The sequence below is a fragment of the Symphalangus syndactylus genome, chromosome 12 (assembly GCF_028878055.3).
Source record: "Symphalangus syndactylus isolate Jambi chromosome 12, NHGRI_mSymSyn1-v2.1_pri, whole genome shotgun sequence".
Lineage (NCBI taxonomy): Eukaryota > Metazoa > Chordata > Mammalia > Primates > Hylobatidae > Symphalangus > Symphalangus syndactylus.
In genome coordinates this window covers 47,596,884-47,611,161 of record NC_072441.2, presented here as the reverse complement: position 1 = coordinate 47,611,161, position 14,278 = coordinate 47,596,884, and the positions used below count along the sequence as shown (strand labels likewise).

The 14,278-nt window shown below is 44.2% G+C and overlaps 1 protein-coding gene across 2 annotated transcripts in view; it reads left to right on the top strand.

The window, feature by feature from the left end:
• Positions 1-13,706, top strand: part of ABCA4 (ATP binding cassette subfamily A member 4) — a 135,897-nt gene extending 122,191 nt beyond the window's left edge. For both annotated transcript variants that reach the window (XM_063625539.1, XM_063625538.1), the window contains 3 exons: positions 8,108-8,357; positions 10,338-10,424; positions 13,298-13,706. In XM_063625539.1, coding sequence (XP_063481609.1) covers positions 8,108-8,357; positions 10,338-10,424; positions 13,298-13,303 — 343 coding nt within the window. In that variant the 3' untranslated portion in view covers positions 13,304-13,706. The remainder of the gene's footprint in view (positions 1-8,107; positions 8,358-10,337; positions 10,425-13,297) is intronic.
• Positions 13,707-14,278: the final 572 nt, after the last annotated feature.

Below are 14,278 nucleotides of genomic sequence, written 5' to 3'. Positions count from 1 at the left end.
TGCACCCACGGGAGGGTGTTACACAGAAGATGTCATCCTTTCATATGTGTCAGAGCAGATAAATGATTGAGAGAAAGGTCTAATAGATTAGCTGCTTGTGGCAAGTGGACATTTGACCCATGATTTATTGAGCAACTACAGCTTGTACACTGCATAGATATCTATAGAAATAGCAGCATGTCAGGTCACCAGACCTGTGTCAGCAACTTCCTGTGTCCAACTGCTGGAGAGAGGGAAGTTCTCCTATTCCTTTCCCTCTGACTCCTCAACATCTCCATGATAGAGGAGGTGAGAGGGGAGTGTTCCCTGTGTGGAAGGACGGTGAGTTTTCTGGAGCTGAAAGGTGAACAGCTTTTCTCCTCTGCATCTTACTGCAGAGGAGAACAGCCCTAGACTGTGGAGGGAGCTTTGGAGTCAGTTATGACTGACACAGGATACTAGGGCATAGGGTACTGACACCCGCTAGCCGTGCACACACTCTGGTGGACCATCCCTCATCCAAGTCAGGGTAACCAGCCATCCTGCTGAGGGAGAAAGAAAGCACCAATGGCCTGGGCCCTAGCAGCTCCATTTGCTTCGGGAAGCTTCCTCAGGGAAGTGCTGCCTTCCCGAGCCTTTGCTCCCACCTGGCCCATCAGCCCTTACCACCACTCAGTATGCACTGGTCCACGTGTCTTTATGGGCAGTCTTGGGATCCCCACACTGGGCTAAAACTACCTTTGACAGCCGGGTGCAGTGACTCACACCTGTAATCCTATCACTTTGGGAAGCTGAGGCAGGAGGATCACTTGAGGTCAGGAGTTCAAGACCGGCCTGGCCAACACGGTGAAACCCTGTCTCTACTAAAAATACAAAAATTAAACGGGCGGAGGGTGGAGCCAAGATGGCCGAATAGGAACAGCTCCCGTCTCCAGCTCCCAGCCCCAGCGACACAGAAGACGGGTGATTTCTGCAATTCTGCTTGAGGTACCGTTTCATCCCACTAGGGAGTGCCTAACAGTGGGTGCAGGACAGTCGGTGAAGGGCACTGTGCGCGAGCCGAAGCAGGGCGAGGCATTGCCTCACTCGGGAAGCGCAAGGGGTCAGGGAGTTCCCTTTCCTAGTCAAAGAAAGGGGAAACAGACGGCACCTGGAATATCGGGTCAGTCCCATCCTAATACTGCGCTTTTCCAACGGGCCTGGAAAACGGCACACTAGGAGATTGTGTCCCGCACCTGGCTCGGAGGGTCCTATGCCCACAGAGTCTCGCTGATTGCTAGCACAGCAGTCTGAGATCACGCTGCAAGGCGGCAGCGAGGCTGGGGGAGGGGCGCCCGCCATTGCCCAGGCTTGCTTAGGTAAACAAAGCAGCCAGGAAGCTCGAACTGGGTGGAACCCACCACAGCTCAAGGAGGCCTGCCTGCCTCTGTAGGCTCCACCTCTGGGGGCAGGGCACAGACAACCAAAAACTCAGCCAGAACCTCCACAGCCTTAAATGTCCCTGTCTGACTGACAGCTTTGAAGAGAGTAGTGGTTCTCCCAGCATGCAGCTGGAGATCTGAGAACGGACAGACTGCCTCCTAAAGTGGGTCCCTCACCCCTGAGCAGCCTAACTGTGAGGCACCTCATTCAACTGGGTACTCCTCTGAGACAAAACTTTCAGAGGAACTATCAGACAGCTGAATTTGTGGTCTCACGAAAATCCGCTGCTCTGCAGCCACCGCTGCTGACACCCAGCCAAACAGGGTCTGGAGTGGACCTCTAGTAAACTCCAACAGACCTGCAGCTGAGGGTCCTGTCTGGTAGAAGGAAAACTAACAAACAGAAAGGACATCCACACCAAAAACCCATCTGTACAGCACCATCATCAAAGACAAAAAGTAGATAAAACCACAAAGATGGGGAAAAAACAGAGCACAAAAACTGGAAACTCTAAAAAACAGAGCACCTCTCGTCCTCCAAAAGAATGCAGTTCCTCACCAGCAACGGAACAAAGCTGGATGGAGGATGACTTTGATGAGTTGAGAGAAGAAGGCTTCAGACGATCAAACTACTCTGAGCTACGAGAGGAAATTCAAAACAATAGCAAAGAAGTTAAAAACTTTGAAAAAAAATTAGAAGAATGGATAACTAGAATAACCAATGGAGAGAAGGGCTTCAAGGAGCTGATGGAGCTGAAAGCCAAGTTTCGAGAACTACGCGAAGATTGCAGAAGCCTCAGTAGCAGATGCGATCAACTGGAAGAAAGGGTATCGCTGATGGAAGATGAAATGAATGAAATGAAGAGAGAAGGGAAGTTTAGAGAAAAAAGAATAAAAAGAAATGAACAAAGCCTCCAAGAAATTTGGGACTATGTGAAAAGACCAAACCTACGTCTGATTGGTGTACCTGAAAATGATGGGGAGAATGGAACCAAGTTGGAAAACACTCTGCAAGATATTATCCAGGAGAACTTCCCCAATCTAGCAAGGCAGGCCAACATTCAGATTCAGGAAATACAGAGAACGCCACAAAGATACTCCTCGAGAAGGGCAACTCCAAGACACATAATTGTCAGATTCACCAAAGTTGAAATGAAGGAAAAAATGTTAAGGGCAGCCAGAGAGAAAGGTCGGGTTACCCACAAAGGGAAGCCCATCAGACTAACAGCTGATCTCTCAGCAGAAACTCTACAAGCCAGAAGAGAGTGGGGGCCGATATTCACCATTCCTAAAGAGAAGAATTTTCAACCCAGAATCTCCTATCCCGCCAAATTAAGCTTCATAAGTGAAGGAGAAATAAAATACTTTACAGACAAGCAAACGCTGAGTGATTTTGTTACCACCAGGCCTGCCCTAAAAGAGCTCCTGAAGGAAGCACTAAACATGGAAAGGAACAACCGGTACCAGCCACTGCAAAAACATGCCAAATTGTAAAGACCATCGAGGCTAGGAAGAAACTATAGCAACTAACGAGCAAAATAACCAACTAACATCATAATGACAGGATCAGATTCACACATAACAATATTAACGTTAAATGTAAATGGGCTAAATGCTCCAATCAAAAGACACAGACTGGCAAACTGGATAAGGAGTCAGGACCCATCAGTGTGCTGTATTCAGGAAACCCATCTCACGTGCAGAGACACACATAGACTCAAAATAAAGGGATGGAGGAAGATCTATCAAGCAACTGGAAATCAAAAAAAGGCAGGGGTTGCAATCCTAGTCTCTGATAAAATAGACTTTAAACCAACAAAGATCAAAAGAGACAAAGAAGGCCATTACATAATGGTAAAGGGATCAATTCAACAAGAAGAGCTAACTATCCTAAATATATATGCACCCAACACAGGAGCACCCAGATTCATAAAGCAAGTCCTCAGTGACCTACAAAGGGACTTAAACTCCCACACAATAATAATGGGAGATTTTAACACCCCACTGTCAGCATTAGACAGATCAACGAGACAGAAAGTTAACAAGGATATCCAGGAATTGAACTCAGCTCTACATAAAGTGGACCTAATAGACATCTACAGAACTCTCCACCCCAAGTCAACAGAATATACATTTTTTTCAGCACCACACCACACCTATTCCAAAATTGACCACATAGTTGGAAGTAAAGCTCTCCTCAGCAAATGTAAAAGAACAGAAATTATAACAAACTGTCTCTCAGACCACAGTGCAATCAAACTAGAACTCAGGATTAAGAAACTCACTCAAAACCGCTCAACTACATGGAAACTGAACAACCTGCTCCTGAATGACTATTGGGTACATAATGAAATGAAGGCAGAAATAAAGATGTTCTTTGAAACCAACGAGAACAAAGACACAACATACCAGAATCTCTGGGACACGTTCAAAGCAGTGTGTAGAGGGAAATTTGTAGCACTAAATGCCCACAAGAGAAAGCAGGAAAGATCCAAAATTGACACCCTAACATCACAATTAAAAGAACTAGAAAAGCAAGAGCAAACACATTCAAAAGCTAGCAGAAGGCTAGAAATAACTAAAATCAGAGCAGAACTGAAGGAAATAGAGACACAAAAAACCCTTCAAAAAATTAATGAATCCAGGAGCTGGTTTTTTTGAAAAGATCAACAAAATTGATGGACCGCTAGCAAGACTAATAAAGAAGAAAAGAGAGAAGAATCAAATAGATGCAATAAAAAATGAAAAAGGGGATATCACCACCGATCCCACAGAAATACAATCTACCATCAGAGAATACTACAAACACCTCTATGCAAATAAACTAGAAAATCTAGAAGAAATGGATAAATTCCTGGACAAATACACCCTCCCAAGACTAAACCAGGAAGAAGTTGAATCTCTGAATAGACCAATAACAGGTTCTGAAATTGTGGCAATAATCAATAGCTTACCAACCAAAAAGAGTCCAGGACCTGATGGATTCACAGCTGAATTCTACCAGAGGTACAAGGAGGAACTGGTACCATTCCTTCTGAAACTATTCCAATCGATAGAAAAAGAGGGAATCCTCCCTAACACATTTTACGAAGCCAGCATCATCCTGATACCAAAACCTGGCAGAGACTTAACCAAAAAAGAGAATTTCAGACCAATATCCTTGATGAACATTGATGCAAAAATCCTCAATAAAATACTGGCAAACCGAATCCAGCAGCACATCAAAAAGCTTATCCACCATGATCAAGTGGGCTGCATCCCTGGGATGCAAGGCTGGTTCAACATATGCAAATCAATAAATGTAATCCAGCATATAAACAGAACCAAAGACAAAAACCACATGATTATCTCAATAGATGCAGAAAAGGCCTTTGACAAAATTCAACAACCCTTCATGCTAAAAACTCTCAATAAATTAGGTATCGATGGGACGTATCTCAAAATAATAAGAGCTATCTACAACAAACCCACAGCCAATATCATACTGAATGGGCAAAAACTGGAAGCATTCCCTCTGAAAACTGGCACAAGACAGGGATGCCCTCTCTCACCGCTCCTATTCAACATAGTGCTGGAAGTTCTGGCCAGAGCAATCAGGCAGGAGAAGGAAATAAAGGGTATTCAGTTAGGAAAAGAGGAAGTCAAATTGTCCCTGTTTGCAGATGACATGATTGTATATCTAGAAAACCCCATTGTCTCAGCCCAAAATCTCCTTAAGCTGATTAGCAACTTCAGCAAAGTCTCAGGATACAAAATTAATGTACAAAAATCACAAGCATTCTTGTACACCAATAACAGACAAACAGAGAGCCAAATCATGAGTGAACTCCCATTCACAATTGCTTCAAAGAGAATAAAATACCTAGGAATCCAACTTACAAGGGATGTGAAGGACCTCTTCAAGGAGAACTACAAACCACTGCTCAATGAAATAAAAGAGGATACAAACAAATGGAAGAACATTCCATGCTCATGGGTTGGAAGAATCAATATCGTGAAAATGGCCATACTGCCCAAGGTAATTTATAGATTCAATGCCATCCCCATCAAGCTACCAATGACTTTCTTCACAGAATTGGAAAAAACTACTTTCAAGTTCATATGGAACCAAAAAAGAGCCCGCATCGCCAAGTCAATCCTAAGCCAAAAGAACAAAGCTGGAGGCATCACGCTACCTGACTTTAAACTATACTACAAGGCTACAGTAACCAAAACAGCATGGTACTGGTACCACAACAGAGACATAGATCAATGGAACAGAACAGAGCCCTCAGAAATGATGCCGCATAGCTACAACTATCTGATCTTTGACAAACCTGACAAAAACAAGAAATGGGGAAAGGATTCCCTATTTAATAAATGGTGCTGGGAAAACTGGCTAGCCATATGTAGAAAGCTGCAACTGGATCCCTTCCTTACACCTTATACAAAAATTAATTCAAGATGGATTAAAGACTTATATGTTAGACCTAAAACCATTAAAATCCTACAAGAAAACCTAGGCAATACCATTCAGGACGTAGGCGTGGGCAAGGACTTCATGTCTAAAACACCAAAAGCAATGGCAACAAAAGCCAAAATCGACAAATGGGATCTCATTAAACTAAAGAGCTTCTGCACAGCAAAAGAAACTATCATCAGAGTGAACAGGCAACCTACACAATGGGAGAAAATTTTTGCAACCTACTCATCTGACGAAGGGCTAATATCCAGAATCTACAATGAACTCAAACAAATTTACAAGAAAAAAACAAACAACCCCATCAAAAAGTGGGCAGAGGACATGAACAGACACTTCTCAAAAGAAGACATTTATGCAGCCAAAAAACACATGAAGAAATGCTCCTCATCACTGGCCATCAGAGAAATGCAAATCAAAACCACAGTGAGATACCATCTCACACCAGTTAGAATGGCCATCATTAAAAAATCAGGAAACAACAGGTGCTGGAGAGGATGTGGAGAAATAGGAACACTTTTACACTGTTGGTGGGACTGTAAACGAGTTCAACCATTGTGGAAGTCAGTGTGGCGATTCCTCAGGGATCTCGAACTAGAAATACCATTTGACCCAGCCATCCCATTACTGGGTATATACCCAAAGGACTATAAATCATGCTGCTATAAAGACACATGCACACGTATGTTTATTGTGGCACTATTCACAATAGCAAAGAGTTGGAACCAACCCAAATGTCCAACAACGATAGACTGGATTAAGAAAATGTGGCACATATACACCATGGAATACTATGCAGCCATAAAAAATGATGAGTTCGTGTCCTTTGTAGGGACGTGGATGAAACTGGAAAACATCATTCTCAGTAAACTATCGCAAGGACAAAAAACCAAACACCGCATGTTCTCACTCATAGGTGGGAATTGAACAATGAGAACTCATGGACACAGGAAGGGGAACATCACACTCCGGGGACTGTTGTGGGGTGGGGGGAGGGGGGAGGGACAGCATTAGGAGATACACCTAATGCTAAATGACGAGTTAATGGGTGCAGGAAATCAACATGGCACATGGATACATATGTAACAAACCTGCACATTGTGCACATGTACCCTAAAACCCTAAAGTATAATAAAAAAAAAAAAAAAAGAAAGAAAAAAAAAATTAAATGGGCATGGTGGTGTGTGCCTGTAATCCCACCTACTCAGGAAACTGAGGCACAAGAATCACTTGAACTTAGGAGGCGGAGGTTGCAGTGAATCGAGATCACACCACTGCACTCCAGCCTGGGCGAAAGGGCAAGACTCTGTCTCAAAAAATAAAATAGGCCGGGCTTGGTGGCTCATGCCTGTAATCCCAGCACTTTGGGAGGCCGAGGCAGGCGGATCACTTGAGTTCAGGAGTTTTAAGACCAGCCTGGCCAACATGGTGAAACCCTGTCTCTACTAAAAATACAAAAAAAAAAAAAATTAGCAGAGTGTGGTGGCGGGTGCCTGTAATCTCAGCTACTCAGGAGACTGAGGCAGGAGAATTGCTTGAACCCAGGAGACAGAGGTTGCAGTGAGCCAAGATCACGCCACTGTACTCCAGCCTGGGCAACAGTGAGACTCTGTCTCAAAAAAATAAATTAATTAATTAATTAAATTAAATTAAATTAAATTAAACTACCTTCGACTTCAGCAAGTATGATTGTCCCACGTTACCATGCAGACGTTTGACCTCCAAAAACTGGTATCAAATGATTTCTCCAGGGACTACCATGGTTTTTCTCTCCTAGTTTTCGGTATGTACATAGGTCTATGGTATGGGCCTTTAATCCCCAGTGTTTCTTTTTTTGTTGTTCTTGTTTGGGTTTGTTTCTTGTTTTTCGGTTTTTCTGAGACAGGGTCTCACTCTGTCACCCAGGCTGGAGTGCAGTGGCATGATCGTGGCTCACTGTAGCCTTGACCTCCTATGCTCAAGTGATCCTCCCACCTCAGCCTCCCAAGTAGCTGGGACCACAAGCATGTGCCACCATGACCTGCTAATTTCCATAGAGACAAGGTCTTACTTGTTGCCCAGGCTTATCTTACACTCCTGAGCTCAAGTGATCCTCCCACCTCTACCTCCCAAATTGCTGGGATTACAGGTGTGAGCCACCAAGCTGGGCTTAACCCCCGAAATTTCTGATGCGTCTACTCCTTATTTTGGGATTACCTTAGGCCCAACCACTAACAGAGGCCTGTCCTGCACTGTGTGCATCCCCTAGATTTGGAGATGGCTATATCGTCACAATGAAGATCAAATCCCCGAAGGACGACCTGCTTCCTGACCTGAACCCTGTGGAGCAGTTCTTCCAGGGGAACTTCCCAGGCAGCGTGCAGAGGGAGAGGCACTACAACATGCTCCAGTTCCAGGTCTCCTCCTCCTCCCTGGCGAGGATCTTCCAGCTCCTCCTCTCCCACAAGGACAGCCTGCTCATCGAGGAGTACTCAGTCACACAAACCACACTGGACCAGGCAAGTTGGCTCCGGGGCACCGAGAGCTGAGCAAAGACTGGCCCAGAACACCCAGTGTGGGTTGGAATTGCCATAAGAGGGAGGCATAACATTCCCGATTTTTAACAAACTCTTGCCCTCTGTTTATTGGGGTAAAAGGTGGTATATCAGAAATTGTTTTCTAACAATATTTTTTAGTCATCAGGAAACTTCATTGATTCTTTTTTCACATTTTCCTTCCCCGTGATGCTATGGTGTGTTATTTCATTCTTGCTCATTTGTGGTGGTGGTTTTTCCTTCAAATCAGCTTTATTGATGTGTAATTAACATACGATGAAACACAGGTTCTTTGGGAGGCCAAGGCAGGAGGATCACTTGAGCGCAGGGGTTTAAGACGGGCCCATGCAACGAAGTGAGACCTTGTCTCTACAAAAAAAAAAAAAAAAATCAGAAAATTAGCCAGGCATGGTGGTGCATGCCTGTGATCCCATCTACATGGGAGGTTGAGGCAGGAAGATTGCTGGAGCCCAGGAGGTCAAGGCTGCAATGAGCTGTGTTCATACCACTGCACTCTAGTCTGGGTGACAGCAAGCCCCTGTCTCAAAAAAGCAAAACAAAACAAAAACACCTATTTTATTTTATTTTATTTTTATTTTTTTTTGAGACGGAGTCTCGCTCTTTCACCCAGGCTGGAGTGCAGTGGCGCGATCTCGGCTCACTGCAAGCTCCGCCTCCCGGGTTCACGCCATTCTCCTGCCTCAGCCTCTCTGAGTAGCTGGGACTACAGGCGTCCGCCACCACGCCCAGCTAATTTTTTTGTATTTTTAGTAGAGATGGGGTTTCACCGTGGTCTCGATCTCCTGACCTCGTGATCCGCCCGCCTCGGCCTCCCAAAGTGCTGGGATTACAAGCGTGAGCCACCGCGCCCGGCCTAAAAACACCTATTTTAAATGTACAGTTTAGTGAGTTTTGATAAACGTGCATTCCATGTGTGGTTTTTTAAGATGTAATCACATTTTTTATTGTGGTAAAATATAATAACATAAAATTGACCATGCCAACCATGTTTAAGTGCACAGTGCAGTGGTATTAAGTACATTTACATTGTCGTGCAACCATTACCACCATCCCCGATAGAACTCTTTCATCTTGCTTCAGTGAAAATCTGTGCCCATTAAACACTAACTCGCCACTTACTGCCCCCCTTGCCCTTGGCAACTACTGTTCTACTTTCTGTCTCTAAGGCTCTGACTACTATAGATACCTCATATAAGTGGAATCATACAGTGTTTGTCCTTTTGTGTCTGGCTTATTATGTGAGGACTTAGCATAATGTCCTCAAGGTTCATCCGTGTTGAATCACGTGCCGGAATTTCCTTCCTTTTCCAAGCCGAATAATATTCGTTTGTACGTATATGTGCTACATTTTGTTCATCCATCTACTCATTCATTGATAGACATTTGGGTTGTTTCTGGGTTTTGTGTTTTTTTATATGTTTGTTTTAAAATAAACATCTTTAAAAACAGTTCAGTAAAGCAATGGAAACAGGGAAGTCTCCATTTAAGCCCTGAGGAGCTGGCTCACCCGCACCTTCTCATCAGCATTAAGCAGGGGGAGGCATGAGCAGCAGCCACCTCACACTCAACGAGGAGCCGAACAGGGATCAATTATCTTTTTTTTTTTTTTTTTAGTTATTAGGATGCTGCTAGCTGAGAATCTGCCTTGCCTTGATTACCCCAATGTCTGGTGCCCAAGTCCCTTGAGTCCTCCAGCAGGAACTCCTGTGGCATCACTCAGGAGTCTAGTCTAAGGAGCTAGCTCTGACCAGGGCAGTGGTGGCCAGGCTTCCTGGGTGGGCCAGCCTCCCCCGGGTAGGACACGAGCCACACCAGCAGGGCTGTATGTGAACTGTGGAAAATAGAGAGCAGAGTGGGTAGGTGGGTGTAGGGTGCTGTTTTCCTGGAAATATCTACCTAATCTTGCTCTTCTCTTACCTCCAGGTGTTTGTAAATTTTGCTAAACAGCAGACTGAGATTCACGACCTCCCTTTGCACCCTCGAGCTGCTGGAGCCAGTCGACAAGCCCAGGTACCCCTGCTGCTGATGCTGTCCGCAGCTTGAGGCAGCTCCTCAGCTCACAGCCCAGCTGGTTCATTGGGCTTGAGTTGCTCCAAGGTTCAGATATGCCTCCTACAGAGAGCCCCACCCATACCATGGTCCCTACCAAGTCCGCACCACATCCTCATCACATCTTTGCTAAGTCCCTGCCGCTGTGTGTTCTGTGCTGAAGAACTTTTCATTCAGTAGCTGTAGGGGTTCCTGTTGTAATCAGGAAACCATCTGGATAGTATGGGAGAGCATTTTTGAAAGAACTTTCCCATGTTTTTTGCTTACAGCAAAACTTGGATTTGGGGAATAAGGAGCAGAGAAGGTAATAGAGAATATTAGAATGTTTTGGGTGCTTGACATCTATGTCTGGACATGTGTTTGAGTTTCAAAGGAAGGGACTTAACTGGCACATTGTTTCAGTGTCAGACACATTTGGTTAGATCAAGGAATAGCATCTGTTGTAGGAAGAGGGCTCTTTTTTCTTTATAAAAATATCAAGAAGATGGAGAAAGAAGCAATAGGCAGTATGTCTCCTGGCTTGTGATAACCCTTGGAATAGGTGCTTGTAGGTTCCTGCCCTGGCACAGTGCCTCATGTAAGGAGCACACCATCCAAGAAGGAGAGAGCTGGAGCAAGTACCGGAGGAGGCACCGGCATCCCAAAGCCTTGGCTTAAGCCTGGGATTGTAGAGGGATGAATTAGCCACTCTCTTCTGACTTACCTGGAGAGTAAATCAAATCAAATCAAGAAGCAATGATATGCAAAAAAACTTATTTCCCCGTAAAGTTTTTATTCTGCCCAGTTTCTGGATTGCAAGAAAAACCAAATACAGCTAATGATTGAAACACTGCTGTCCAAAGCAGTGCTTGTGATGAATTTTTTCCCTTCCTCTTGACCAGCAGAGACCTAATGGCTACTTGGCAAAACTGACTTTGTCTTCCCAACCCTTACCTGCCAGAGGGCCCAGAAATGCCTAAGTAAAGGCTCCTTTAGTTAGAGAAAGTTTGCTTTTACTGAGATCTTCCAGCCACTGATTCCCATTTATAGATCTGGTGATTGCTGTTGACATCAGTTGAAAATTATTTTTAAAAACCACTTGCAGTTGCAAATCCTTTTTATAACTCTGTAACTCACAATATAGAATTGGGTAGCAAAATTGTTTCCCAGAATTACCAGTGGTCTCCCCACCCCTGCCTGGCATGTTCCCTCTTAAAGGACTAATCCCACCACATCACCTCTGGGCCAGGCAGATCATCAGGGGTGCTGATGTTCTATGATCTACAGCAGTTAATTCCAAACTTTTATCCCTTATTGGATGTGATCATTTTTCTATTGTGTTTTTTACATTTTTGTTCACAAAGATTAGAAAACCTGCAACACACTTATTGGCATATTTTTCTGATAATTTTCATCCAAAACCTAATTCTGACTTTACAACATACTATCTTTACAAAGGTTTGCAAAAATTCTTTCATATAGCATTGTATATGTCTGTCATGAAATAAATAGTAATTATATTATTGTTTATGTTATACCACTTCAAAATAATTTCCTTTAAAGTATCCTTCGAACAAGAAAAAGGTAATTTCTCTCAAGAAGTTCTAGAGAGAATTTACAACTTGCTCCTAAGCAAAAGTGAGAACTTCAGGAAGCTCATCCAGCCATTGGCTTTACAACTCCAAATTGTGAGCCAGGACCACACAGATATTTATCTAGAAATCAGCGTTTGCTTACCAAGAACATTTTTACTCTCCAAAGGACTCCATCCTGGAAAACGTGTTTTGGGATAAGGTCTTATGCAATCTTATACTCTGTTATTAAAACCAGTGAGGGTCAAGGTGTGAATAGATTAAGTAGGTGACAGATGATCAGACAACTTAGAAACATCCTAAATAGGTTAATAATTGTGTGACCATTGCATGTGCATTCCCAAATTAGGAACAACTCAAATCAATTTCTAATCCTTATTCTTACACTGTTCCAGTTCCCCCATATAACTCGTATCTTTGTGTTAGTTTCAGAAGTTTCTGAAGTACCCTCAGCCTTGATGGGAATCCTCACACCACCTCAAATCCTGTTCTCAGCCCTAAGTACTGGGTTAGTCATCCTCTTAAGAGGATGTGTGATTTTAAATCGGATAATGGGATAAACCACATTTCGTCTAGACTGGTCAGGCCTTTGTCCAGTCCCATCCTCGCCCACACTACCCCAGCCCCACAGTGGGCATTGGTTCAGGAATTCAACCCACACTTTATAACTGGAGACAGTGTCTCTCCAGTTAAAAAGGTCACCTTGGTGTCGGCTTCTCAAGGAACATGGGCGTCTTTATTAATCAAAGCCAAGCTTCGATCTGGAACCGAATATCCTGCACTCCAGCTCTCATCTCTCCCCTCCCCCAGTCACATTTTCATGCTTCCCAGAGCCACCCCTACAGGAAGTGGTCAAAGGAATTCTGTACCTCAGGGCTGACCTAAATTAGGATTTCTTGGCTTTTAAGATAATGGTAACTTTCTTAAACTAAAAAAGCCCCAGAAGACCCCATAAGAGCCCTTGGAAACAGCACCATGGGTGTAGCTTCCCTCCAGGATGTAAGCATGTATGCACACGTCTCATATGTGTGAGTCTTTGTGACAAATGCCTGGATCTTAGAACCAGGGAGACCTGATTCATAGATTTCACAGAGAAGGAGAGAAAGATGGCCCATAACCTGGGTGATGTGACAGAATCACAGTGCCCTCAGCTGAGCGCCCTTCAGAGATTGATTGACAGCTGTTTAGCTTTTGAAATCTAAAAGCAGTCACACCATCTGAGAAAACCAAGATGACGTGAGTCCATGTGATCTCCTTCCACAGGACTGATCTTTCACACCTCTCATTCCTGCAGCCAGAAAGGAACTCTGGGCAGCTGGAGGCGCAGGAGCTCGTGCCCATATGGTCATCCAAAGGGACTGGCCAGCATAAATGACCCCACTGCAGCAGAAAACAAACACACGAAGAGCGTGCAGCGAATTCAGAAAGAGGCTCTTTCAGGAGGAAACCGAAACTGACTTGCTCACCTGGAACACCTGATGGTGAAACCAAACAAACACAAAATCCTTCTTCTCCAGACCACAGAACTAGAAACCTCAGGCCATCCCACTAGCAGCTTTGGCCTCCATATTGCTCTCATTTCAGGCAGAGCTGCTTTTCTGTGTGTTTGTCTGTGTGTCTGCGTGTGTGTGATTTTCATGGAAAAATAAAATGCAAATGCACTCCTCACAAACTATCCTAATTCACAGTCTCGCTGGTGTGCACCATCTAGTATAGTTTTAGAAATTCTTTAGGTGGGTGCATAGCTGCTTGTCAGTCCCATGCACTTCGGTGAATGTTACTGCCTCAGGACTGCTTGTACTGGCAAGATTCTGCAACACTAGGTTGGAAGTGAATGGACTAGTCTTAATGTTCCATGTCAAGTCTTTGTAGAGTTTGAAGAAAATACCCAACTAGTAATGCCTGTAAACATTATCCATTGTCAGCTGGGTATTACTGACTTTAACTTTCATGTCGGTTTGCCCAGCTTATTTGAGTGTTTACCTCACAGGTTTAATTAGGACGGGAGACAAAGAGGCATGGACAGGTGAGAGTTGGTCCTTGGTTGGACGTGAGACCCGACAGGACTTTGTAACCATTTGAAGAGGTCAGGACCTCATTCACATGCTGCTGTGCCTTTTCCACAGTGCTACCATGTGCATCTTCTGCAGTGGTGTTAGAAGGGAATGAAGGCCAGGCGCGGTGGCTCACGCCTGTAATCCCAGCACTTTGGGAGGCTAATGCGGGCAGATCAAAAGATCAGAA